General features: G+C 50.5%; 8 protein-coding genes across 8 annotated transcripts; 2 read left to right on the top strand and 6 right to left on the bottom strand.

Annotated features, from left to right (window-relative positions):
- Positions 1 to 359: 359 nt before the first annotated feature.
- Positions 360 to 1,820, top strand: PSV08DRAFT_408767 (uncharacterized protein; the record flags this gene model as incomplete). Its single annotated transcript, XM_014220942.2, has 3 exons — positions 360 to 374; positions 576 to 775; positions 837 to 1,820. 3 exons carry the CDS (start codon positions 360 to 362, stop codon positions 1,723 to 1,725), a joined length of 1,104 nt encoding a protein of 367 aa, XP_014076417.2. The 3' UTR covers positions 1,726 to 1,820.
- Positions 1,821 to 2,053: 233 nt separating this feature from the next.
- On the bottom strand, positions 2,054 to 3,509 carry PSV08DRAFT_387990 (uncharacterized protein; the record flags this gene model as incomplete). Its single annotated transcript, XM_014220941.2, has 1 exon — positions 2,054 to 3,509. Exon 1 carries the CDS (start codon positions 3,455 to 3,457, stop codon positions 2,054 to 2,056), a length of 1,404 nt encoding a protein of 467 aa, XP_014076416.2. The 5' UTR covers positions 3,458 to 3,509.
- Positions 3,510 to 3,795: 286 nt separating this feature from the next.
- On the top strand, positions 3,796 to 4,964 carry PSV08DRAFT_220239 (uncharacterized protein). The gene has a single exon (XM_014220940.2). The coding sequence runs from the start codon at positions 3,804 to 3,806 to the stop codon at positions 4,848 to 4,850; it is 1,047 nt and encodes a 348-aa protein (XP_014076415.2). The 5' UTR covers positions 3,796 to 3,803; the 3' UTR covers positions 4,851 to 4,964.
- On the bottom strand, positions 4,935 to 9,840 carry PSV08DRAFT_220236 (SAC3/GANP/Nin1/mts3/eIF-3 p25 family-domain-containing protein; the record flags this gene model as incomplete). The annotated part of the gene is made up of 5 exons (XM_014220939.1): positions 4,935 to 8,918; positions 8,965 to 9,102; positions 9,150 to 9,326; positions 9,374 to 9,446; positions 9,605 to 9,840. 5 exons carry the CDS (start codon positions 9,838 to 9,840, stop codon positions 5,178 to 5,180), a joined length of 4,365 nt encoding a protein of 1,454 aa, XP_014076414.1. The 3' UTR covers positions 4,935 to 5,177.
- An 857-nt stretch (positions 9,841 to 10,697) lies between these two features.
- On the bottom strand, positions 10,698 to 12,780 carry PSV08DRAFT_360975 (uncharacterized protein; the record flags this gene model as incomplete). Its single annotated transcript, XM_066093004.1, has 3 exons — positions 10,698 to 11,843; positions 11,896 to 12,562; positions 12,631 to 12,780. 3 exons carry the CDS (start codon positions 12,778 to 12,780, stop codon positions 10,810 to 10,812), a joined length of 1,851 nt encoding a protein of 616 aa, XP_065949289.1. The 3' UTR covers positions 10,698 to 10,809.
- Positions 12,781 to 15,727: 2,947 nt separating this feature from the next.
- PSV08DRAFT_360974 (P-loop containing nucleoside triphosphate hydrolase protein) lies at positions 15,728 to 21,048 on the bottom strand (the record flags this gene model as incomplete). Its single annotated transcript, XM_014220937.1, has 8 exons — positions 15,728 to 16,297; positions 16,348 to 17,265; positions 17,321 to 17,358; positions 17,418 to 17,447; positions 17,586 to 17,689; positions 17,745 to 17,905; positions 18,016 to 20,695; positions 20,767 to 21,048. The coding sequence occupies 8 exons, from the start codon at positions 21,046 to 21,048 to the stop codon at positions 15,879 to 15,881; spliced, it is 4,632 nt and encodes a 1,543-aa protein (XP_014076412.1). The 3' UTR covers positions 15,728 to 15,878.
- Positions 21,049 to 21,817: 769 nt separating this feature from the next.
- Positions 21,818 to 23,042, bottom strand: PSV08DRAFT_285664 (glycosyltransferase). The gene has a single exon (XM_014220936.1). The coding sequence runs from the start codon at positions 23,011 to 23,013 to the stop codon at positions 21,919 to 21,921; it is 1,095 nt and encodes a 364-aa protein (XP_014076411.1). The 5' UTR covers positions 23,014 to 23,042; the 3' UTR covers positions 21,818 to 21,918.
- A 1,120-nt stretch (positions 23,043 to 24,162) lies between these two features.
- PSV08DRAFT_387977 (uncharacterized protein) lies at positions 24,163 to 26,314 on the bottom strand (the record flags this gene model as incomplete). The annotated part of the gene is made up of 3 exons (XM_066093484.1): positions 24,163 to 25,108; positions 25,156 to 25,693; positions 25,851 to 26,314. 3 exons carry the CDS (start codon positions 26,312 to 26,314, stop codon positions 24,230 to 24,232), a joined length of 1,881 nt encoding a protein of 626 aa, XP_065949288.1. The 3' UTR covers positions 24,163 to 24,229.
- Positions 26,315 to 26,529: the final 215 nt, after the last annotated feature.

The following is a 26,529-nucleotide window of genomic DNA, read 5'->3' as shown; positions in this document are numbered from 1 at the left end:
CTCAAGTAGTATGGATGTTCAAAGCGTTCGGAAGTATCCTTGCGGTTTATAAACGTAGTACTTACATATCTACCGCGCTTGGCCCCTCTGTAGGCTTGGGCAACAGGGTTTCGCGTTACGTTCTTGACATCTGCTAAAGAATGTAGTGCCCGCGGTGTTGAGAGTGGCGCGGCTCGCTGTCTACTTCGGGGCAGTTGTACCGTGCAACGCTACCCGCGCCTCTACTCCACAAGAGTCTCAGGATTTTAGTGAGTGGCGTCTGCGTATGATGATTGGCGAGATGGAAGACCGAGAGATGAGCTAGCCCGTTCATTCTCAACTCAGCTCCACGCTACAAGCCGCCCTGCCTACAATCACCCATGGCTAGTCAGTTCGCAATTCGAGATCTCGCTCAGCACCTGTGCACCTGCCGATAGAGTAACGTCTCCTTGCAAGGGTCTAGAATGATATATGTATCCTTGTTGCAGAGGCCCCGCACTTTTGCCCGGTAGGATCCTAATTCACCGAGTCTTCTTCTTCCCCAGAATCGACTCAGACTCGACTCAGAGTCGTGGAGCAGAATGGCATCTGTTCAGGATTTCCAGCTTGCAGCCCTTGCTGCTGGCTTCACACTTGGCTTCGGCTTCCTGACAGTATGGGAGGCAATCAAACAGACACGGCGGAACCACAGCCCATTACGCTCTGCCTACATTTACATGGTATGGGGTGAGATTCTGGTCAACGTTTGCATTGGAGTCATTGGATGGCTCTTTCTCAATGACACAATTGGGCCAACGTGAGTAATTCCCTTCTTCAACACTGCTGCAAGAGACATCTACTAACACACATTGCTATAGTGTTCCAGTCTTGTTCTCTATCCTGTTCTTCTGGGTGTTTGAGATCCAACTGCTCATGCAAATCATCATCAATCGAATCGCACTCATCGCCGAACACCGCAGTACGATCAAGAAACTCAAATGGGGCACCTTCATCCTAATCACTGCGATCAACATTGCCGTCTTCTGCATCTGGATCCCCTCGCACACAAACCCCCCTCTCAACGACACCTTCGTTAAGATCAACAACGTATGGGATAAAATTTCCAAAGTCCTTATTCTCATCGTCGACGCAGCACTGAACTGGTACTTCCTTCGTACTGTCAAGATTCGGTTGGTGAACCAGCACGGTCTAACCAAATACGCGCCACTCATCAGCTTCAATGGCAAGCTCATGCTCATCTCCATCGGCATGGACGCCCTCCTCATCGGCCTCATGTTCCTCCGCAACCAAGTCGTCTACATCCAATTCCACCCCGTCGCCTACATGGTCAAACTCAACATCGAAATGTCCATGGCCTCGCTCGTCGTCCGCCTTGCCCAGGGCAAGTCCCAAAACGACATGGGTCCCGAGGAATTCCACAGCACCACCGATCCCGAATCGCATTCGCGCTCTGCCGCCGCCGCACAGTCCCTGCAGCTTACCAACCGCTCCAAACGCAACCACCCTTCGAATATGCGCAGTGCTGGTCTCAGCAAGATCGATAGTGACGAGAGTCTCGATCTTGGGGGAATCCAGTGCCATACTGAGCTCCGCATTACACATGAGGATCGCAAGGATACGGCTGATAGGAGGGATTTTGTGGACAGCAGCTCGAGGAGCAGTAATGATGCGCCTGCGCTCAGCGTCTTTGGGGATGAGACGCCCTTGCATAAGAAGACGTTTAGAGTGCAGGAGAAAGAGGTGTAATGAGATTGATTTTTTCTTTTGTTTGGCATAATTTAGGTAGAGTTTACGTCTCTAAGTTGTAGTAATGATACCCGTCTGTTAGCGGCTTTTGTAATACATGATTGGGGAATTCTTGATGTCCCCTTTTCTTTCTCTGTGGTTTTGTTGTCAGGGGCGTGGTCAAATTACATATCAGAATGATTGCATCAAGAGCTACTGGGATTCAAGGTATGACCTTATGCAGAGTTTCATTCATAGAAAAAATTGTAAGGTAATCTGAACAACCTTGCTAAGTATTAATAACCCTATTGTATTTCCAAAAAATACTAAACTTGAAAAAAAAAACCTTCTAATTCACCAACTCCATAACCTTCCACCCTCCCACCTGCATCTCCCCCATTGTACCAACCGCAGAAATCATATAGCCCTCCCTCCCCTCCGCCGCCCCCGCAACAACATGCCCATACACCTCCCCTGTTCTCTCACCGACAACCAACGACCCGCAGTCTGCAACGCCAAGACTTCCCCTATACTCAAACCGCAGCACCTCGGCTACTTTACTGCTTCCAGGCAGCCGCAGCAGCACGGGTGTTTCGAGCAGCGAGGCGCGGAGGCGGCCCCATGTTGTGTGGATTACGACTTCGGCTTTGTGAGAGTAGGGGAGGGAGGCTAGGCGGAGGGGTTTGGGTAAGGGTTGGGTGAGTGAGTTGGAGAGGGAGGATAGGACGGTGGTGTTTGTTATTGTGACGAGGGTCCAGTCTTGGTTGAGGGTGGAGGACGGGGAGGACGGGGTCCAGTGGCCGAGGTGGTGGAGGTCGATGTCGTTGGCGCGCATTGTGCGGTTTACGGGGGTTTTGGGAGGTGTCATGGAGACAGAGGAAGATGGAGCGTTTATGGGAGGTGGAGATGGGGCAGAGGTGGTTGGGTCTTGGGTGTCGATTGTTTCTGAGGAAGAGGAGAGGGTTGTGCTTTGGGATAGGTCGGGGGATAATGACTCTTGCGAGCTTTGGCTGTATCGTGATAGGAGTTCGAGGTCGTCATCATCGTACTCATCACTATCCGAGTCATTGTCGACACTGGTGTCTTCGCCCCATCCGACAACAGGCTCAGTTGCCACGTCTTGTGCCTTGAAGACGTGTGCGGCTGTAAAGTACCCGAGTCCCTGTTCGCTAATGACCGCATTGCCAGTGGCCTTCTCAAACGTTCCATCGTCGTCTCTTACATACAGTGCCATTCCTATCGACTGAACCTCGAATCTAGGGTCGTAATACACTTCACGCCGACCCGGAACAGACAGATTATCTTGAGTTTCTTTCTTTGGCCCCTGAGCGACTAAAACCAAACTCCCCGTAGGCAAGAGATCCATAATCGCAGTCTCGAAGCCCGGGTACCGCTTCAGGATTCCACTCTTCTTCACAATCTTCTGCGCCTCTTTGGCTGCGTTTCTGTTCTTGCTTACAAACACCAGAACAGGGACAGCTGTAGATGGAGAGTAGCCAATCATATACACACTGATGATGAGGCCCGAGCGATCAGGTCGTTCAGTGCATTCGTTCTCGAGTTTCTTCCATACCAGGCGGCTGAAGCTGTTGTAGGCTTTCAAGGCCTCGCCTCGGACGTCCCAGCATAGGTCATCTTTTTGCCATGGGGGATTCTTGAGGCAGCAGCATCGAGTCATGAGTTCCCCTACGGATTCCTCAGGTGAGGTGAATTGGCGGGTGCGTCGAAGCATTGGGACACGCGACTCAAACATTGTGACGGTTGAATAAGAATTGAAGTGACACAGAATGATTGAGCACAAGAACACGGCGACTGGGGATTAAGTAAGAAGGGGAGTACAGATGCGCAGATAGCGGGGTAGTCAACCTCAGACGCACCAGTGTGCCTGAGGCGCAGCAGGAAAACTCTCATCCTATCATTTTATGCCCAAGGCTGAAGCGCATCTGCGGGTAGCAAGGCGCAGCCCCTCATGCATATTGGGCAGTCTGGAGATTAGTTGCTCGCTTCAGCATGCAGGCTGAGCAACGTCACATTGATTGCCGGATACCAATTCCCATTATCAACAGCCTTCTCCCCATGACAACCATATCCAAGGAAAAATGTCACTCCAAGACAACCCAAGCGTACCAGTCGAAGACGAGAAACTCCAACTCGAAATCATATCCCAGCTATGGCATCAAACCACCCCAAACTCCACTGACCCATCCGACCTCGACTGGGCCCCATACATGCTCTACTACAACACCCAATGCAACACCGCCATCCAAACCAACAAGGGCAAATACACCACAATCCGCAAACATGTAGATATTCAATCTGTCGCACAGCACATGCACGCCTCCACTCCCAAAGCGGCCATAAAATTCCACATCCAACCCTCCATGCGGGGAAGCCGAACCGCCGAAGAAGCAGACATCATGCTCGAAGGTTCAGTCATGCTCGTCGCCCGCCTCCTCAGCATGACAGACATCGGGCCCTTACCCTACACCCGCCGCGGAACCCACCACTCGCTCACCTGGACATGCCCAACATCCAGCCTGCAAGATCTCCTCCGCTCACATTTCGTACCGCAGGACCCGGCATCCTACGAGCAAGATAGCTCGGACATGCTCTTCGACGAGCACTTTACAGCCTACAAGCTCTACCGCTACTGCGGCGTCGAAATCTCTTGGACAAGTAACCTGGCAGACCACCTGCACCTCTCGCGGGGTGGCAAGCAACTCTACATCTTCCACCACGCGTCCTTTCTGCAATGGCAAGATGGCGTGCTGCCGGATGGTCTGGCCGCGGAGACGCTGGATACGCTTGCCCTGCTTTTCCCGGCCAACGATGCCAAAACGAGGGACTGGGTCACGCATGCACCGCCGCTGGCGGGCGTCGATATGCGCATTTTGGAACTAGGCCGGTTGAGGGATTGCCGAGGGAGCGACTTTAGGTATTGGAGGAAAAGGCTGGGGGCGCTGGAAAGGGTCTTCGAGGCGCCGCATCGGGGGTCGATTGCGCAGCAGTGGCGGGATAGACGGGATAAGGCGCAGTGGTACACGTTTTGGGTTGCCATGGTGATTTTGTGCTTGACGGTGTTTTTTGGGGTGGTGCAGAGTGTCGAGGGGGCGTTACAGGTATACAAGGCGTACCATCCTACGTAGTTTGGAGATTTTGCTTTCAAGTTCACATTGAGGATCCATGATAATGCATCCGTGATTCATTGCAAAGGCAGGGGTAGACTTGTTTGAATGCTTGAAAGTTTTCCATTCACTTTTGAACACCGCTCGCTGAAGCACTGCATTCCATAGCTAATAACTGGGTATCTTTTTTCCACTCACACCCATGCCATACTGTTCCACCCTGTCCTTGACCAGCAAAACGATAAAAGGCAATAAGAAAATTTGAGAAAAAACGCCATCGCTATGCTGATACTAAACGCTTCTTTGGGTAAAATATAATACATTCTCTCCTTGGCAAAGAAAAATATCCTAGTCGGAAAGCTCAATGGCGTCGTCTTCGGTTGCTCCGGGTTTCATGGTGTTTTCGCCCCCATTATCATCCTCTTCTTCAGACTCATCCTCCTCTTCCTCTTCCTCTTCCTCTTCGTCGAAATTGTCTACAATCTCTTCGTCTTCGTCGACCTCGTCGTACTCGTCGTAGTCGAGGAGTTCGTCGTCGTCCTCGCCTTCCAGCATCTCGGAATCTGCGTCTTCGTCGTAGTCTTGATGATCGGGTTGGGCAGCAGGGAATTGAGAGCCAGGATACGAGCTTGTCGCACCGACAAATTCCTCATCATCGGTCATAACGGCATTTGAGTCTTCAGCGTCAATATCAACGACGTCAACGCCACTGGCTTCTTCAATGTCGCTGTATTGTTCCTGGGTGTAGCCCTGGATTTGGGCTTGCGCGTGCTGGACAAACGACTGCTGGGTTGGGATTGGAGATGAAAAACTCATAGGCTCCGTACTAGCCGGTCTTGTGCTGGACGGTGATTTGCTAAGGCCCTGTTCTACTCTGTAGGCACGAACGGCATCCGCACCGCGACCGTAGAGATGGCGGGGCACAAACCGACTTGTACGTCCCCAGTATGCTGGACGGTCCTTGGTCGACACTGTGCTGCCGAAGCTACTATTACCATACATCGACCGCTGGCTCTGAGACGCTGAGAAACCGAGGTTGGGGACGCTTCGGCTCCAGTCATGCTGTACATTTGAAGTTGTATCATAACGTCCTCCAAGCCCTTTGGCACGTGCAATGAGCTGGCTGGCATTTCCTTCAAAGGAATCAGCCCTGTAAACAGACATTGCGCTGTTAGTGTGTGGAGGTGGCGGCATTTCGGACTTGGCCCCGGCCACTATCCTTCGAGCTCTTTCGATCAAGCTGCTAGTAGAGTCGTTGAACGAGGCCCGACCGCTGATAGAGGCAGCCCCGTTGATCGACTGAGATGGTGATATTGTGTATGTTGAGCCCTTGAAGGATCGTTTGATGGCTTCAGCCCGATCAACCTGCTCCTCATCCATAGTCTTGGGCGTAGGTGGTAACTGACTCTCTACTGAAGGAGAGTTTGATAACAGCTTGGGTCGCTTAGACTCAATCAGCTTTGGCTTCTCTTCATCGGAAGAGGTAAAGTCAAAACTCCTCTTCCGGTGTTTGCTAGGATCGATGCCCATCGCTCGTAATTTGAACCAGTCTGTTTCTGTCCGATCTACAGGCGCCGTTGCAGCGGCCTGGCGGTAGGCTTCCGAATAATTGAGTGCCGAAGAACTTTCTTTGGTTGTGTTTGTGTTTGGCGGATTGTTGTGAGAACGGCCTGTTGTCCTAGGACCTGGATTGTTAGGAGTTGCATCAGGATTTGTTGTGTTGATTGCTTCGGAGACCTGCACACTTCGCCGCTCTTCTGTTCGTTTAGCACGCCGAGTATTGGACGAACGTTGTTGCGGTGCTGCATAGCCATTGGGCTGACTTGTTGGCCCCGCTTCACCGTTCAGGGCAACAGTCTGCCCAAGGACAGACGCATCCGTGTGCTCCTTCTCTCCCATCGACATTGTCCGAATACGCTTCTCTTTCAATCGTCTCCTCCTCTCTTTAGCTTTTTGCATTCGTTTCTTCTTTTGAACCGCCGCCATGATCTTGGCTAACCCCGCCCGCTTCAATTCCACCAAGTAATTTTCGTACTTGCGATCCACAAGCGCCACTCTCCTCTCCATCTCTACTGACTTTGCAGCTTCATTCGAAATATTGATAACCGCATTCTCGATGAACTGCATCAACAATCCCTCCTGGGGGTCGAACATAACATCCGACGTAAGTGTACGTAATGCCAAATCCATTTCACGTAGTCGTTTCGCCCGGGCTTCCTCCTCTTGCGCTTGACGTTGCCTCGCTTGTCGGGCCAATTCCTCCTGCTCCTCACGTGCTCTACGCTCTCGTTCTACCTGCTCTTTTCGTTGGCGTTCTGCCGCTGCAGCAGCTTCCCTCTTTCGTTCCTCCTCTTTTGCTTGCTTTGCCCGCTGCGCTTCTTGCACACGTTGTCGTGCCTCATCTTCCCGTCGTTGTTTCTCAGCTGCTTCGAGCCGCGCTTTTTCTGCTCTTTGCGCTTCGGCTTCAGCTTCTTGTGCGGAGGTATCTTCTTGAGGCGGTGACCCTGCTGGCGTGAAAGAGAATGATCCTGCCGGGGTGGTAGAAAATGACCCTGCTGGCGTAGAAGAAACCGCGGGTTCTGAAATCTCCTGGGAAGGTGCAAAGTTGAAGCCTGCTGTAGTGAAATTGAACGCGGGAGCTGGCTTAGAAGCCTCATCTGATGGGACTGGCTCGTGTTTCAAAGTTGAATCTTGTGGTTGGGATTTCGACTGTGCAGCTGTGAATGCTGAAGGTAGAAAAGGGTTGCTTGGTGCCGCAGACATTGTAGGCTGAGACGGGGTAGTATTGTTTTTCAAAAAGGGATTTGTTGAAGGTGCGAGCGGGGCAGATTGGAAAGGCGAAGAATTATTCTGCTGAAGAAATGGGTTCGTGTTCGTCTCTGCCGGCGACGCAAATTTGATGGGATTCTTTGAAAGGTCAAACACGCCCGATTGGGGAGCCTTTGCGAAAGGGTTAGGGCTTCCTGCGGGTGCGCTGCTGGATTGGAACGGAGAAGCCGTTGGGTTGAGGTTGAAACCGCCACCTAATGGCTTGGACCCATTTGACTGCTGAGAAAAGATGTTGGGTTTCTCTGGAATAAACAATGACGTCTGGTCTTCCGCTTGACCAACCTGATCTGTGAATGCATTGTTAAAAGAGAAACCGCCCTTCTTGGCCTCTTGTACTGTCAAGCCTGCGATGACGGCTGAAAGTGGACGGTCGTGACGTTTTGCCTCAACAATTGATGCGGAGAAGAATTGAGGTTTGACATCGGCTTTGGGAAGAACCACAGCTTTCCTCTCATAACTCTTTTGCTTGATATCCAAGAAAGTCTGACCTGCTTCGTTCACTTCGAACACGAAACCGTGAGCTTCACAGAATTGAACCGCCTCGGAGTCAGTATCCATGCCTAGGACTTCTCTCAGCTTGCCAGTCGTCCACTCTTCAACACTGACTTGATGTCTATATTGGCCAACTCGATAGGCACGCCAAACCGAGTCGAGTACGACATGGCGTACCCTATTGAAGCAGATCGCAGCAGCGCATGCCATCAAATATGAGACTCTCGGCGACTTGATCAGATCCCAGAAAACCTTCCAGTTGGACTGGCATTGTACGAAATTGTCGTAGTTTCGGTGAATGATGATTGCTTTGAGAACGCGGAAGATTTCCAGGGCAGTCTTTACTCGTGGATTGTTTCGCAAGTCGCTTGGGAGGCGGTGTAACTCGTTCTCGAGTTGTGTATTGGCATAAATAGGAGCCAAAATCAAGCGATACGCCCAGAACTCGGCCTCGTTCTCTGACACAATGCCAGCTCGCCGATTGTCGCCATATCGCTCCTTCAATGAGATCAGAGTCTGATTTAGTTGCTCGACGTCCTGCTGATGCGAGTAATCGTCCTTCGTACTCTGGGCCATGTGATGAGCTGATAGCATGTAGAAACGGGCGCTGTACTCGAGAGAAGTGAGGAGGATTGCGATATCGGTCTTGTTCTCGATGCGCTGAGTGCGCAAGTCCTTCCGGACGGCTCGTGTTCGGTCCCAAAGCCACGAATGAAGGAATTGGAAGTCATCTTCATCCAGTCGCCCAAAAAGGTACTTGAGGGTTTTCTACAGTAGTTAGTTGCTTGCTGGTTAGAGGCTGCTGGCGACTTACCAAACAAGTGGAGGGCGAGCGAATCTCTGAGACCAATTCTACATCCATGCCTGCTGCAGAGCGCGCATATGCCTTGACCATGCGTGACTCGTCTGGTATGCGCTGACTGCGGCTGGGTAGGTGTTGGGTCTCGGGGGTCTGCGCAGGTCAGTGAGAGTACTTTGGATATTGCAATTGATACTCACGCATTCCGGCGCCTTGACATCTAACTCAACAATGCGACGCACGCGCTCGTACTCGGGGCACATTTCCTCGCATATGCCGTAGAGCTTGACTGAGTCGCTCAAGCGCATCTGGCCTTCTGGGTTCATGAGCCCATTCTTAATGAATTGTTCACGAATTTTGGGTCGCTCTGATTTAATCTAGTCCTATCAGCACTTTTCCTAAGTATGGGTAGAAAGACTCGTACGTAGTTCAGACGTTTCTGATATTCGTGGGGCGCAAAGTTCGGGGTGTTGTTCTTGTTCGAGGCAAAGGCGTTCCTGGAGATACCCGGTTAGAATAGGCCGCGAGCAGCCATAGGAAGCCCTCGTCTGGCATGTGTCGCAAGAATGATGATGATGTGCAGTGTATCCGGGTGATGACGCCCTTGGCCCGGCCCACGACCTGTAGCCATGTCAGAGGAAACACGAGAACTTACGAAGAACCGAAATGACCGCCCCGCGCATTGAAGCCACCATTGCCATTTGAACCACCTCTGCCGCCGCCCGTGTGCTGTCGTCCTTGTCCACGCGTATAGAGGGTTTGCGCCGGGCGCTCATCGTCGCTCTGCGCGTTGTTCTTTCCACGTCCACGGTTCGAATTCGGAGTGTAACTGCCTCTTCCACCGCGTCCTCTCTCACTCCCACCACCCCTTCCACCGCGCGGAGTCGCCATGGTCGCGACTCTATCACAAGAAACGTTTCGTGCGCGATCAGTGAGCAACGTCACAGTCAATGATCGGATGTTGGGAATGCTCTAGTGTCGGATGTAGAGGCGGGTCCGATTCGGGGTTCTGGGCGTGTGCTGCTGGCCGAGTCGGGTTGAGAACGACTGGCGGCTGCTGGAATGCAACAAAGACCCATTGAAGTCGCGAACAATGAGCTGCGATGGACTTCACAAGCCCGGGCCTGTGACGCGGTACTAGCGCCTTGGCACACGTGTGGCTCCCTGCCACCTCACCACCGCACCTCTGTATATCCGCACCATTACACACCACCCCCTTGGCCTCATCACAGTCAAGCCCTCTAGTACTTTTGTGCGTCTTGCTCTTGGATCCTTCTCTGATGTAACATACCCGAAATATTTTTGACTAATAATATGCGACGCTTGTGCGTCTTTTCTATCAACATGCAGTCGCTTAGGCTACGTCGCCATCCCCTTACTAGTACTACTACAGAAGCTCGTACTGTGGTTGTCTGCTTCATGGCCTTCCCCAACACATCTCCTCTGCCAACTCCACCATTTCCAATTACAAGTGCGACACCTCGCAGTTAAACAGACCACCAGCCTAATAACATTTACCACAATCCCTAATTGCATTTCTCCTTCAACCAGTCATCAAAGTGTACCGAAGTCGTTGCAATGCAGTCGTGAGCGGCGTTAAGTCGTAGAGGGTATTCTGCAAGACACGATGGGCTGAAGGAACAAAAAGTCTGAAAATCTGGCAATCAAAATCCGAAACACGTTCTAGCTAATGGGCCGAAGCAACCAGCATTGGGGCCATCCCTTTGCTAGTCTAGAACAAAATGCGAAAGTTGCGAAGCCAAGCTGATGAAATATTCGCGGCCGTTGATCGTGGGTGCAAGGCACCATGAGTCAAAAGAGATTGAAAATCAGTCCCACATATACACGCCGAGTTGTGCGTTAGTATCGAGGCGCCTCCACCGGGCATGCCATACCAGCATCAATGGATGTATCGCCGAACAAGTGCAGAGAATTAGCCGGTGACGACATATACATCTTGTAGCCATGAGGATAGCAAGTGTCGTCGTGGAATGCTACATGCTCAACCGAATGAGAAAAGTGTGCATCAAATGCAGGAAATGGATGGTGATACAATGGTGTTGATGACGAAGTAAACCCGGATTGAGATTGAGACCCGCGGAAAGGGGGGCAGCCGTCCTGTTGTAGCTGAACCAAGTATTGATTGAACCCTGAGTCACCATCAGAATACTGTATTTGGTGGCCGCCATTGATGTGGGTGTGATCATGGAGCGGTGTGCAAGCAGCCATCCCAACGTCTAGGTCCATCTCCTCGCCCAGAGTCAGCCCATGCATTGGTTGCCCAAAAGAAACGTTGGGTGCCGTAGTGGTACTACAAGGGCAAGTATGGAGGGGAGCAGCTGTGCCTCCACAGGCCGAGACGGGTGTCTGCTGGGCAGTCTCCTTTGGCCCGAAGATATCAGATCCCTCAGGTTGGTCCGAAGCCGGTTCTTGGCCGCACAGGTAAAATGAAGTTGCACAGTCGTCTATCTCGGTCTCATTTCCAGAAGCTTCAACGTCGGTTTCTGATCTAGGGGCTGCGCCTTCTTTAGTTGTTCGAGGGCGCTTTCTTGGAGTCGCGGGCTGGCGGGCAGGCCTAGTGAGCGGTTGCCAGGTCACTCGCTTTCCTTTACCAGGATCTGGAATACCAGAGCCCTCGTAGTGGCGGTGCCACGCAAAGTGGTCCTCGTAGAGCTGCGCAGTCTCGAATAGGTTGGGCAGGATCTCTGCTAGGGCCCGATTTTGCATCTTCTCACTAAAGTTGGATCCCTTGGATGAAGAGAATTGCTCAGGAGGTGTTGTTTCGACAGCATACTGGGCTGCTTGCCGAAGTTTCGCTACCCAAGAACCTTTACGCTTTTCCTTGTCAATGAGACGGTGTTGAAGCATAATGTCTACTGCTAGCGTCAAAAGCCCTAGTAAGAAGCTTTAGCTGTTGGCCCACACAGAATCAGGGTGGCTACCTACCCGCCTTATCGAGGTGCGATGGCTCTTCATAGCTAACGTCTCGAGGCCACCAGGGTGGGGAGCATTCCTCAGGCTGGTCCTTAGGCAACTGTTTATGGTATCGGCCGTAACGGCTTAACCGCTTAGGCTCAATCTGCTTGATCCAAGCTGTAACGATAGGGCGTAAGGGTTTCATCGTAAGCTCATCAAGTCTCCGGCGGAAGAACTTCTTCAACTCATCAATGTCGCCAATGTAGAACGTGTATGACTGCTCAGTTTTAATCTTGATATCTTCGCCAAGCTGCCCATCCTCCTTGTCGCTTGTGCTCTGAGCTACGGGTTGCGAACGTAGTTTTCGTCTACCGGATCGAGTTCTCTTTCGTGGATCCTGCTGCGTCCTGGGTTTACTAGATTTCCTACCTAGCCCTTGGGTCACAGTCGGCTGAGATAGCTGTAAGGAAGTGGCTTTGGGTGACGCATTGAAGCAGGTATTGCTTTTCTGTGACGACCCTGAACCGCTCCACAGGTGCTCGAAGCCGGGAATGGGCTCGTAGCATAACTGCTCATGGCCATCTGGAGAGGTGATTTTCCAGCAAGTCTGCGCGATGGGAATAGGTATCGCGACATCGGTTCGTGACTCATCCTGCTTGGTAGGCTGTGGTGCTTCAGGAAGACGCGAGGAGTTTTCCTGTACAAGTTAGCATATGCACTGCTCGCTCTTGCCAGTCCCAGAGAGCTGGACACATAAAGAGATACACTTGCCAGCGGTCTTAGAACAACCCCACCACCGCCATTCGCCCACGGATCATCGCCGTATTGGTCCGCTTTGATTACAGCGCCACGCTTCGACCGTATTGGTTGTTGACCTTTCGGTACGTTCACGAGCCGGGATCGTGACCGTGCCATGAGTGATATACTGAGCTGCAGTCAACAGGACTTAACCCATCAACATGTGCATATACCAGGAAGTAGTCGAAGATAGTGCCGCAATTGTGGAGAATCTAAATCATGGTGAGCCCGTATATCAATCCAATATATGACCCGTCTGTGAGCAAAACCTCATTTCCAGCACAGATGAACAGAACCGATTAGGTCAAAATGGCTCCAAAATAATCTGCAAGACATGGTATCTGCCTTCGCAAACTTCACTTAGCTCTTTATGTAAAGAGCGCTTACCTGAAGGAGCAAGATCTACTCTGTCTCGCAACTTTCAAACCAACGGTGACCTTCTCTGCTCCTCAAGTCTGATCAAAGCAGACTCGAAGATGTGTTCAACCAGACTAACTCGGCCAATGAAGAGGAGTGTGACACACTAGCCACGATACTGACCGGTCTTGTGAGAACCGTTCTGATGTGGCGAACTAGGACAGGATTGCAGTATCAAGGATAGAAGGTAGCGAACAAGATTTCGAGAGGGACAACAGCAATAGGACCGATGTTATTAACTGTCTAACTGGCACGCGCCTATGAAATAATCCCAAGCCATGTGCCTCTGCAGCTCATCGGCCTCTCAAGCAGGCCTGCTCGCCACCCCTGACAGCAAACAATAAGGAATATTACACACTATGCTAAAAAACGACGTCCGCGGATGCATCTTGATGGTCAATGGGAACTCTAGAATTTTATGATGCTCCGATCAACAGATCCTTCTCCAATAAAGATTGTGGGGACGCCATTTCGCGCTGGCTACACCCTCAGACATACGTTATAATCCTCTTTGGGTCTTCTGCCGGTTTACCACAGTCCAAAGGGCAAAATAATTGGCGACAGGTTACGCCAGGGTCTTAGACGTTTTCACCGCAAGGATACTTACATAAGGTGGCATAGAGACAGTGGCCCGCATGGGGATGTTATCGCTCAATACCACTATGCAGATCTTCGAATCCTGCCTGACTGTTATGTAAAACCGGTGCTTCAGCCTGACTCCCTTTTGCAGTTTTGCACAATTTATTCACATTTCATTCAAGAAGCATTCGAACACAGGGAGTTTATGAACTGCTTCTGATGTAAATTCTATTTTCTTTACTACTAATATCCTACATACACCCCCACGCGAATCATTCAAACAGTGCTCTTGCAGGTTCCAGCTGCATTTGGCCATCCGTGTGCCCGGTATAATACAGTAGCAGCATCTCCGAGGACTTTTGCATTATCCCCTGGTCCATCCCCTGCCACCCTTGTACCGCCGTTTAAGACAAATACAGTTCATCCGAATTTCGGATGGGTAAGTCTAAATGGGTAAGCGGCGCAACTGCTAGAAGTTATTTCAATGCTGTCCAAAAGCCCACTCACCAACGAATGTCATTTTCCGGCAATCTGTTACTGAATCTCATTCTCGACAAGTCATTACCGATCTTCCATAGATCTGGCTCGATCTCATATACCAGTGTACCGCGAGACCGCTTACCAGGTGGCCGGCAAAAGATTCTGTTTCCAATCTGACATGAAGCATAACCGATCGATATCAAAAGGCATAATGCATGAGCGACCTCACTAACCTCGCTAAATCTTACTGTTTTCAATATAGATACCACCTGCTGCAAAATGCCGTAGAATGCCGCCTTCCTATCTCTTGTTCCAGTCTGAACGTTGGACAACTGATTATCTGCTCATAACCACATGACTTCGCATCGAGTCGAAAAAATCTGGCTATGACGATTATCTGCAACAAGGATTTTGGGATGCGGCGCCTACCGCGACGGGAGCACACTGGACTAACGGTGCGGAGATCATGCAATGTACCATCCCACGGCTTTCAAGCCGTCACACAGGGATTTACCCACCTCAGCAGTGCAGCGTGGCTGCTGCCACCGTTCTGCCGACGGATGCCACTCCCGTTCGGATATTCATCCACTTCCCCTAACGACTAGGCTTACTCCTTCCTGCCTCAAGGGGCACATGGATCGAATCCCCACCCTCAGCCATCGGAATGCGTAACGCTTCCCCATGCGAGGTTACACAACCGAGTCAGGAGCAAAGAGCCTCTGTATACAATGTGATACAAGAAGCCCAATTCAAAATTCGTCCGCTCACCGACTGACCCTTTCGTATCTGCAAGGTCGCATCGGGGTTTCCCGTGGTCATGAAACGTGCTGATTACGCCACGTCCGCATGTGGCGTGGACAGGGAACAAGATTACATGCATGCCTCTAGTTCAACATTGCCATTCGAATCATCTCTGCAAATCCTGTTTGGTCAAAGCATACACAATAACTTCACATATCTGGAACAACATAACCCTGAAACGATTTTCTGTCACCACCATCTCTGCTGCCCAAGGAAGCATGTCAAAAACTCAATACATGAGACAACACCTCAACCAGGATACCTCCATTGAGCGCCAAAGACACAAAACAAGAAAGCGTGGACATGTCATGTACATGACCTTTTCCCCACCTTCAGTTGCAAGACATCAAAAAAAAAACCAGCGTAACATACTATCTACAATCCCAACGTGACAACCCTCCTCCCTCTAGTAAGCCCAACAAAGATAAGGAATACCAAAAGTCCCCATCTCCACTCTGCATACTACAACGTATTTACCCGCAAACGCCCCACCCCCCACTTCACTATGCTTTTTTTTTCCCACAAAATGCCAACACCCCCATAGCAAAGCCTTGAAAAAAAACCTCCTGTATACTAAGCCACCAAATCGGTACGGCACGGTACGGCACGGCACGAAGCGGAAAAACTAAGAATCAAGCGAAAAAAAAACGACAAGGGAAAGAAAAGGAAGCAAGGGATCTAAAAAAGAGCCGATTTTTTTTTCATCTTTCCGCTTCCGCCTCACCCCCATGAATGCCGCTCGGTTAACAACAAACTTGCATGCAGCCAAAAAAACAAAACATCAAGTGCGCCACGGAATGCAAATATGAATTCTACATACAATCACACCTTTCATCTCAATTATACAAAGCTTTTCTTCTTTTTTTGCCTTCTCAACATTAATACATCATCTTCTCCCCCATTCATTCTTTCCTCAACACCGTTGATGAATCAAACCTTTACAGCGAAGCCTGCGAAATATCCAGCGCATTAAGCAGCCCCGCCTCCTTAACAAGTTCGTAAAACAACCCTTTACTCTTCACAAGTTCAGCAGGAGAATCGAATTCCTTAACTTCACCTTTATCAAGTACAATAATGCGGTCGCTGTCAAGGATAGTGTTGATACGGTGCGCAATGGTGATGATGGTGCGGTTGCTAAACATAGGAGCGCGGAGTGTGCTTTGGAGCATGGCGTCTGTTTCAACGTCGACGGCAGCGGTTGCCTCGTCGAGGACGAGGATGTTAGAGGGGGTGAGCAGGGCACGGGCGAGCGAGACGAGCTGGCGTTGGCCGGCCGAGAAGTTGGAGCCACCTTCGTTGACGGTGGCGTCCAACTTACCAGGCATCGAGGCGATATGGTCCTTGAGGCGGGCATGTTCTGGCATAATGTTAGTTGTTGTGTCTTTATCGAGTATAGAGAAAACATACCTAGGACGCTCCAAAGCTCGGTATCGTCGTGTACATGCCCAGGATCCAGATTATCGCGTACAGTGCCTTCAAAGAGCGCGGCATCTTGAGGAATGATAGCCAAGCGTCGACGAAGATCCAAGAGTCCAATAGTGCTTGTATTGAGATTATCAATGCTTACGAAGCCTTCCGTGGGTTCAATGATACGGAATAGCGCAAGGGTAAGTGAGCTCTTGCCAGCACCAGTACGCCCAACAACACCAATCTTTTCCTTTGGCTTGATGGAGAGGTTGACGTTCTTCAGCACAAGATCTAGACCAGGTCGGTACCTAGTGCTGTAGTTGTTGAAAGCAACAGCACCTTGTGCTGGCCAGCTGATTGGTGGTCTATTCTTGGAGATGATTTCGGGCGCTTCGCTGGGCAATGCGGCATATTCAAGCACACGTTCCACAGAAACAATGTTGGTCTCTACCTCAACGGTCTGGCGGACGATCCAGTTGAGGCTTTGTGTAATCTGGAGCGCATAGGACATGGCTAGACCGACCCAACCAGCGTCAAGTCCGCTGTTGCTTGAGACGGAAATGATGGCGAAACCCGCAGCGGCCAGGATGATAACCGAGCCAAGAAACTCTAGACGAACTGCGAGCCATCGATTGGCACTGATGGAGGGGTAGTATGCACGTAGATTGGCATCGACACGCCATTCGTTTTCCATCTCGAAACGCTTTTGCTGGTTGTAGGCTCGAATCGTACTCATGCCACTCAAGCTCTCTTGGAAGTGTGCATAAATCGGGCTTCGGCTGACACTGTCCAGTCGCTTCAACTCTCGCGATGTGCGCAGGTAATATCGCTGAATGTAGAGATAAAGCGCTCCAAGCGGCAAAATCAGAGCCACGAAGGCTGGTGTCGACCATGAGATAACGACGAGGGTAAACCCGGCTACATCGGTCAGTCAAGTGTTACACACCGGGTTGGGTGCGGGGTGGCTGCATACCTCGGGCAGAATTAACGAATAGCATGTTGAACGTTCGGCTACAAGCGTACGTTAGACAACCTGCTGCAAGTGCGTTAGGGAACGGGAAGCGACTTACGCTAGCACCTCGTCTACTCTGTATATGTCACTGGTTCGTTAAGTTAGCAAATGTCGGCATATACACTAGAGCCGAAGAAGAGTCCTCCGCGGAATCTTTCAACGAACAGTTCATGGGGAAACATAAGCCAACCCATTGAAACAGCCCCAAGTAAGAATGACGACTTACCTTGAGAAGCGGTTAAGGATGCGTCCTGCGGGCGTTGTCTCGAAGAAGCTCATTGGCGAGCGGAATATCGCGAAAGCCATCCGCTCGTGTAGCTTGCGACTAGCCTACATGGCATGTCAGTAAACGCAGACCAAGCTAGCCCAGTAAGCAGATATTCACCTCAATCGAGCAGAAGATCCATAAAATGAGGGTCTGCACTACCACGAGTGCAGCTGACCCTACACCAAACGAAAAGTAGATGCCGATATATCGTCCCACATCGGGGTTTCCACCATACCGCTGATTGACATCTGACCAATGTTTGAGCCACACGTTTGCACCTGTATCGCAGCGTTAGCGTTGAACTACAAAAAATGTGAAAGCGACCATCCAATGGCGCACCAAATGGAGAAGCCAGTCATTCCAGCCCCTTCGCGGCCCTTGAACGTACCAATGGAAGTAGTCTGGGCCCCAAGAAGGAGCATCAGATAGATACCGACAGCTACAAGATTACTTGTCTTTGCGTATTCTCCATAAACGGACCATTTGACTTTGCCTTGCTCCTGAAATTCCTTTGTTTGCTTGCTCTTCAGCGGCCCACCCTCTTCATCAGTAACCTTGCCACGGGGTCCCTTGAAGCTTGCAGTGCTAGCACGACGGAGGGTGTTAAAGCTTGACTTGCGGGCTGTACCACCCCCTACTCTCAAAGGAGCAAGATGCGCACCGCCTTCCTGAGCTGCTTCGGCTTCGGCTTGATCTTCCTCATCGTCCTCGCCAGGGGGAGTACCACCATACACGGTGCTCTCGGCGTCACTCATGATGCTATCCGACATACGAGTGCTGTCGTCTTCTCCTTGGTCTTCGTTCTGAGATGTCTTGATCAGTTGGGCAATTTCACCCTTCATTGCCATCAGTTGATCGTAGCTACCCCTCTCGAGAATTCTACCCTCACGCAGCAGCAAGATCATTTCAGCTTCCATCAGGACTGGGATGGAGTTGGTCGCGAGAATTCTAGTCTTCCCTGCTAGCAACCCTTTGGGTCCGAGCACGTTGTTGATGAGATGTCTTGCTACATGTTGATCGACGGCAGATAGACAATCGTCGAGCAGGTAGATATCTGCGCGGGCATAGACAGCACGAGCCAAGGTGAGACGAGCCTTTTGTCCTCCTGACAAGGAGATGCCGCGTTCGCCAACTTCGGTCTGGTCGCCATCAGGCAGAGATGCAAAGTCATCGCGCAAGGCACAAGCGTTAACAGTCTTCTCGTAGAATTGAGGGTCCCAACGGTGACCAAAGACAATGTTCTCTCTGACAGACGCGTTCATGACCCAAGCAGACTGAGGTACATAGGCCGTCTTTCCCCTCAATACGACCTCTCCATGAATCTTCCACAGATCACCAAGTACTGCTTGGAGAAGCGAAGACTTGCCTGCACCAACGCGACCAACAATACATGTGAGCTCGCCCTTATGCGCAGCAAAGTTGATGTCATGCAAAGTCCGGCGCTCAGCATTCTTATCCCAAGTGAAGCTAGCATCCCGAATGCGGACTGACTCATCTCCCAACTCAGTCACTGCATCCTCGCGGATAACGGCGTCCTCTTGCAGCTCGTCGGCAGTCAAGAAGCCAGTAATACGACTCACCGCAACACTGGCCTCGACAATGGCGGTAATGACCATGGGGAGAATAGCCAAGGGGAAGGTAAGAAGGTTGAAAAGTGTAAGCGCAGGGAACACAATGTCGGTTGTTAGGGCGCGGTTTTGCGTGAGGACAAAAAGGCCGAATGTGGAGCAAGACACAAGGAAGGGAGTAGTAGACCACGTGAAGGTCGAGAAGGCTTGAGTGGCGCCAATCTTACGGAGGGTCTTGAGTTCTTGGTCGTTTCGGATGGTGTTTAACCGGCTAGCGAAGGCTGTAGTCCAGGCGTAGAGCTTGATAGACTTCATGTTGTTGAGAATCTCAGAAATCAGCTTTGTACGCGAATCCTTGTTCTTCATTTGCTCTTTCTGCAATGTCTTCATCCATCGTGCAATTACTCCGTTGACTGGAATCATGACGAACATGGCCGCCACTCCTGCGAAACAGCTCACGCCAAGCAGTTGATAGAGTGAGAGCATACACAAGACGATTTGGAAGGGAGCAGACCATAGCTGCTGACCGTACTGTGCGAGATCCTGAAGACGCTGTGTGTCCACAGCCATGTAATTGACAATGTCTCCAGTAGACTTTGCCGCTCGGCCTTCATTAGACAGACGGGTCGACTTTGCGTAGATGGCAGCCGTAAGAGAGGACTTGATGCGCATGCCAGTTTCGAACGCGCGTTGGAAGTATTGGTGGAGACATGCTGTCTGTGAGACTGACACAGCGAACATGGCAATCGCAATAGCAGCACCACGGATGACAGGCTGGGGATTTTCAGTGCGGTACGAGGCCACAAAGGTAATGAGCAGCCTCAGTAGCTGGGGCTGAACGAAGTTCAAAACGTCACTTATAGTCTTGATGAGGGCTCCTCGGAAGTATGGAGCACCGAAGGAACGGAACAGGGCAATCCAGAGCGATGGGTGCTTCTTCGACATTTCATGCTCCCAGGCCTTGTCAAATGTGGATGCAGTGTGTCGAGTCGAGTCGCGCTTTCGCAGATTCCACAGGTCATCCTGAGTAAGGAAAGTCTGGTAACCCCTCTTCATCAGGGGTGTCATCCAACCAAAGGTCAAGACCGAGAAGATGTCGGCGTATTCATATGGACATTCATCGTCATCCCCGAGCATATCATAATCGCTCATGCGCTTCGGCACCAGCCATTCGAGGACGAAGGAGAGCGCCGCCAGTCCAACACTGGTACAGAAGACTGCAAAGTATGCCACATGTTCACGGTGGATTTGTTGCGAAATGAGCGAGCGGAGCTTGACAGCGTAGGCGATGAGCAGGAGAAGCCAGTAGAAGAGCACGACACCGTTTGGATTGCGCGATCTCCAATGTTCGATGTATTGGATGTGGAAGACAACGATGAGGGAGAGAATGGTCAGGATGGTGGTCCAGAAGCGAAAGTCGCCTGCCCAGACGTGTTTGTAGTATTCGATCTGGAGGGCTGCCTGAGTAGCGGTTGTGCCAATGAGAGCTCCGATAGTCGTCTGTTTGGAACGATGAGTGTCAGCGCTTGTCCAAAAACATGACGTAGATGTTTACAAAAGGTGAAGCATACCAGTTTCGCGTAAAAGTGCCAGTTGCGCTTCACCGGTTGCGGTGAGCAATGCCTATACAGATACCATAACGCGCCCGCTCCTCCCAATACACCAAACACGGCTACGACAGCTATCCAGACATCTAGAAAACACGGTGTGAAGTCGTATCGGATCGGGCTGATTGGGCCCCAACCTTCGGGATTACCGCATAATGGCTGTCGGTCAAGCCTCGAGGCTGTCAGGTAGCCATGCGCAAGCCGTGCAGCGGGGAAAAAGGGCGTCTGTTGTTGTTGCACCTGCATCGATTGGGTCGTGTGAGTGTGCTGATTGCCTTACTCTGGTGTGGCAGAGTCGAGGCAGATCAAGACGTCCAAAGGCGGCGAGGATTCTGGGGTTGAAGGCAGACGCGGCGTAGGGCGCGAGCTGCACATTTGACGTAGAAGCTCGGACCAGCATACATGATATAATCACTCCCAGTTAGCCCCGCTAACGCCGCGGCCGCTTAAACACGAGCTGCTTCTGTTCTTCATTGGCTTTTGGACAACGCTTCTGCTTCATTCTACATGTATCTACACGGAAAAATCATGTGCCAAGTGCTGCAAGACTTTGGCTGCGTTTCCATGCCGTGCATCTCGGGCTTAACAAGACGTCAGCACTCGGATGCCTGGCAAGACTCACCGAACCCGTGGGCCGACTGCTGACGGAGCATCTATCGGGTTTCCGCATCCGCGTCCGCATCAACTCCACATCAGGTCACGTGCTCTACATTGGGATACAAGCATACGTGTGCCCATGCAGTATCACGTCATATCAAGACGGCAGTGCACGTTTATGCTGAATACGTCTCTAGGCACCACGAGTAATCGACATTCTAGAATATGTTAAGAGTGACGTTGACCCACCAACAGCCGTTCGTTGATAGATGTGGGATCTATCGCACCAATCACAAGCCTGCCAAATACAATCCTACCAAGACCAAAACTCACAGGAAGTGGAACGCCAACAATGCTTAGATCTCATTTCACTTCCTGTGTCTTTATCAGAAGCATTTTGAATTGGGCTACAACGCATCAGTGAATCATTTCTAAACATTGCTAAACATACACGCATCAAACTTCTACAAATACTATTCTAACATTTAGTATAAATTGGGTATCACACATAGAACCTCTTCACACCCTCCCTGCCCTCTCCCTCTTCGAATCCCGCTCCTCCATCTGCTTCACCAGCTCCCTAAACTTCTGCCTTACAGCCTGCGGCCCTTCGCCCCAAAACTTGCCATGCAACGCATGCACCCCGGCATCGACATCGCGCTGATTCGCGAAATTCGAACTCCACTTCCAATCCAGCTCACGCCACGGCATCGGTCCGTCTCTGCGGAAGACATAGTTGAGCATGTCCTGCTCCATATAGTGCGTGTCGAAGCGGCCCTCAATCTGCATCACGTTCATGAGATGGTCGTACATGTCTTGCTGCGGCGCCACCATGAAGAAGCCGCCATTGGCGTAGTTGGTTTGTACGGGGGGGACAAAGTGGTCGAAGCCGCCTTGGCCGCCGTTCTCGGAGCGGCCGGCAAAGAGCCATTGTTTCGGGAGTGGACCCTCGTCTTGCTTGATTTCCTCCTTGCGTGTGAAGAGTGTGGGGGTGAGTTGCGTGACGATGGGCTCGCGGAAGATTTCGTCCATACGGTGCATGATCATGTAGTCGGCGTCCATGTAGAGGACGCGCGAGTACTGCGTTTGCTCGAAGACGCGCAGCTTGGTGAATTGTTCGGACCATCGTGGCTCTACGGAGTGGATCCATGATGGCAATGTCACGTCTTCGAGCGGAACGACGGTTGCGCCGTCTTTGCGGAGGATCTCGCGTTTCGCTTCGGGCAGCTTGGTGCCGCAGAGGACGACAAAGCCAATGTCGGGGTTTTGGATGCGCGTCTCGGGTACCTGCAATAATTGATACGCAAGCAGACGGGTCAGATTGAAGTAGGTGTCGTCATTGGCTTGGCCGGTCAGGAAAGTCGCAATCGCGAGTGTCGGACTGCCATGCGGAGAAGTCGGTGAAGTCGTGGCGTCGTTCCATTCCGGTGCCTGAGATGAACTCGAGGAATCGCTTTCTTCCTTGCCAAGTGCTGTATCGCTGCTTCCAAACAGTGGCCAGTCTGCCGAAGTGATGTGCTGTGTCTTGCCACTATTGAACACTAGAAATGTTGCATAGAAGAGGCCGACGGCTATGCACACATAAGCAATCCATATCCTATCTTTGATCAGCATTGTTGCTCGAGTATCGTAGCAGCGAAAAGTTGAGGGTTATAATAGAAGATCGATTCGCGTCACTCGAAATCTGTTCCACGGGGCCATTCGTATTTCAGAGTAGTAAGCGTCAGCGCTGACCCACTTCCGTAGTCAGCCTTGAAGACGATACTCCTGCAAGACCCTAGACCTCTTTAAAGTTTCTTGGAAAATTACAAGCGAGTTTGATCATGCGTGAAACGGAGTGAAGAGAATAGTGTCTTTTTGCTAACGATTGCGTCGGCTCTGCTCTTCGGGTAGAATTACCATGGCCCTTTTGGGCTTCATGTGATATCATCGCTCTACCCCACTAAAATTCGTATCGTGTTTTCAAATGACTGGATGAAGATAAGGTTACGAAGGCGTTGATGTACATGTTTGGGTACGTTCATGGACATGGCTTGTTTCCGTACGACTCTGATCATCGTGCGTCGTCACTTGGGGTTAGTGCTTAGCAGTGGCGTCGCTGTCCACACCAAAACCTCAGTTGTAAGGTTGCCCACGCTTCTGAATCCGTGTTAATTGAGCCGCAGCGCAAAAACAAAACTTCTGCATTATCATGGCATTGGATTGACGGCACTTTGTCGAGAGCAGTTGCAACACTGTGGTACTCTCGCAATAATGGTCAAGAGGAACGGAGAAGGAGGTGATTGTCTCCAAATCTCAACACGGGCCAAATTCGGCGTCTTTCAATGCCGATTGTTCGTAAATTATACGGCCTGTTGGCTTCGAGAAAATCTTTAATATTGATGCTGCTATCATCAAATGTCTAATTTTAAGTATCGTATGCCTGAAATAGTATTTACACAAGACAAGCATCTCTAGATATCTGCACTTCCTAGGTTGCTGAATATTCCCTTCCGCATCGGCAGATTGGGTAGGAATGGTTCTTGGATTAAAGGCATCTAAATTACGCTTACAGGTGAATCTATTACTGGCAAAAGCTCAATGACATACATTGCTCCTAGACGACGCTTAATAAGTGTCTGGATAGTGGTACGGTTGAGTGCAGAGCGACCTCTGAAAATATCAGTTTAGCCCAAGCTTCAGATGGTTAGGAGATCCATCGTTGGTCCGGTTAGCTTCCCTCTCGAGGCTATTTATAGCCAGACTAGTAGAGCAAACAATACGGCTGGCTTCAGCTACTCAAGCGAGTATATAGCGCAATGCCAAGATGATGGCCTAGTGTTGACAACAATCATCGTTGTCTTTTTTGACCGGGCTTTGAGTGTGTCGCACTCACAGTCCCAACAGAGTCCTCTTCGATTACTTCAAGCTTTGTTGATTCGAATGTAGTCACCAGATCGTAAACATCCGTGCTTTTGACTGCCGGCAAAAAGGTCTTGTTGCCAACATCCTTTGGTGTAGTCTTGCTAGATGCAACCTTTTTCGGTGGTCTGGGTCTCTTTGAAGACCGGTCTTTACTGTTGTTGATGGAATCAAATCCAAAAAACAATGCTTTGGGTTGTGAATCAAGCACTGAATCGAATGAAGAATCAGGTATGGGTTTCGGTAATGAGGTCGAAGCTATGCTGCTGCTATCGCTGCTGAAGTGATATTTCGTTGGCAATGGTAATCCAAAAATTTCGCCACCTTTGGGATCCTTCTTGATCTCTGATCTGCGTACGACCTGTCCTGATTTCCGAATTTCATCCATGGATTTGCTGTTCAAAAGGCTGCTTGTGTTTTCTTGTGTTCTGGGTGCTAGATTAGGTGATTTTGCATTCCCGTTATGAGTTTTGGAAGAAGGTGCCTTTGCGATATCCGCTCTATTGGTGGTGTCTGATCCAGACAAGCCAGGCAAAGGGGGCTGGGAAATAACTTGGGGATTGTTCCGGGCGCTCCTGGAATTGATTTCTGGTTTTTTGATAGTAGGCGTGGGAGCCTCAAGGTCCAGAGAACTCTGGGCGTCCATACGTTCACTTTTGTAAACAATCTTAACAACTTGAGAGATGGCCATCTGCAGTCTTGGCTTCAAAAGGCGTGAGGACCATGTGTGCATATTCCTAATGATAGCACGCAATGATGCAACTCCCCACGTCAATTCAATCGACGTTGACCAGACACAAACCATGCGCTACTAAGTGTCAGCATTAGATAAGAACTCCGATGAGCCTCTCTGACCTGTATTGGGATTGCAAATTCTTTTGACTTATCCTGGTATGCGAGCCAAACCTTGACAACGGGACCGACGCATGTGAAGGCAATAACAGGAGGCGGCTGTAAAGAGCAGCCATCTGGAGCCTTGTTAAATAATTGTGCTTGGAGATCGAGAGCAGCAGAGGCGGCATTGGCTGCTCGGCGAAAGCATCTTTCTTCAGCAACGTCATCGGTATCTGGAACATCTTTCTCGACTTCCACAATGGCCCAAGGAAAACACAATCGAGAAGAGTTCTTCCATCTCCTCCCACTAACAAGTGCTGTTTCTTTCTTGAGCTTAGTTGTTGGAGCACACGCTATACCTTGCTCTACAAGTTTCATCAAAGATTGAAGTGAGAATGACTGAGCAAGTTCGTCTCGCGCAAATCCTTTCATGCTGCTTGTTGTTGAGATCTGAATTGGAAACCCGTAAGTTAAGTCCGGCTTAGGCTGTCCACGCTTGGGCGCCCAAAGACTTGATTTCACGAAGTTGTCAAAATTACTCCATGAGATATTTTCGGAGCTACGGCTGGATGTTAGCTCTTTCTGATAAAGAATGAAGGGGTGGCAAATTACATCAACCAGTCATCTAATGTGGAGCTTACTAGACGTCAGTTTATGGCAATTAAGTTGATATGTACATAAGATGAAGTACATCTGTGAGAAGGAGGAAATCGTACCTGAATCCAGATTGCTGAAGTGCCTCGTCACTGAATGGTATGAATATTTTACTTTTCCAAAACGCCATCCATTCCTCTACCGAGTCGCCCGCTATCTTTCGTGCACTCTCGGCAATGTTTTCGCAATCTTTGAGGTTTTCGAAAGACTTTGATTGGCCTTGAATGCGCTCGTGATGTTTGACATGAACAAAGGCATTTTCAGGGGGGCAAAGACACCAGCGTGGTCCGACATACACATCGCCATACGCAACATGCTCTTTCTCAAGTACCTTTTTGCAGTCATCCGGTAACATCTCTTCCATAAACAAAAGTCCCTCACGCACTGCATCGACGTGGTCTGGCAAATTGCGGGCGGCCTTTTGTGTGTCTGCATGATTGGCTTGGTGGACATTTGGTTTGTAGTAAATGTTGTGAAGTCTGAGATCCGCCCTGCTGAGATCTGCCCTGCTGGTATCTCTGCCCATGGTAAAATGTGAATATAAGAGTAGCGGTCGCGTGAGATGTATATGAGCGAACTGATGATTGTTTGCTTTTTTTCTGCCTTTGGTTTGAGGTACTGCAATCTCCGCTCCCAACGGCTAGTGTGCATTGTTCAGGGGCTAGGCATTGACCATGAGATCGCACGTGACTTGCCGCTGTGAACCGACGCCTATTGCGACGTCGGTGCGCACAGTATTTG

This window comes from Bipolaris maydis (genome assembly GCF_028858645.1).
Source record: "Bipolaris maydis strain C4 unplaced genomic scaffold PSV08scaffold_5, whole genome shotgun sequence".
In the NCBI taxonomy this organism is placed as follows: Eukaryota; Fungi; Ascomycota; class Dothideomycetes; order Pleosporales; family Pleosporaceae; genus Bipolaris; species Bipolaris maydis.
This window is presented reverse-complemented; position numbering and strand designations above follow the sequence as displayed.

Bases quoted from the DNA above. Each gene is read 5' to 3' on its own strand.
- PSV08DRAFT_220239 (XM_014220940.2), top strand. From the start codon at position 3,804: ATGTCACTCCAAGACAACCCAAGCGTACCAGTCGAAGACGAGAAACTC.
- PSV08DRAFT_285664 (XM_014220936.1), bottom strand. From the start codon at position 23,013: ATGCTGATCAAAGATAGGATATGGATTGCTTATGTGTGCATAGCCGTC.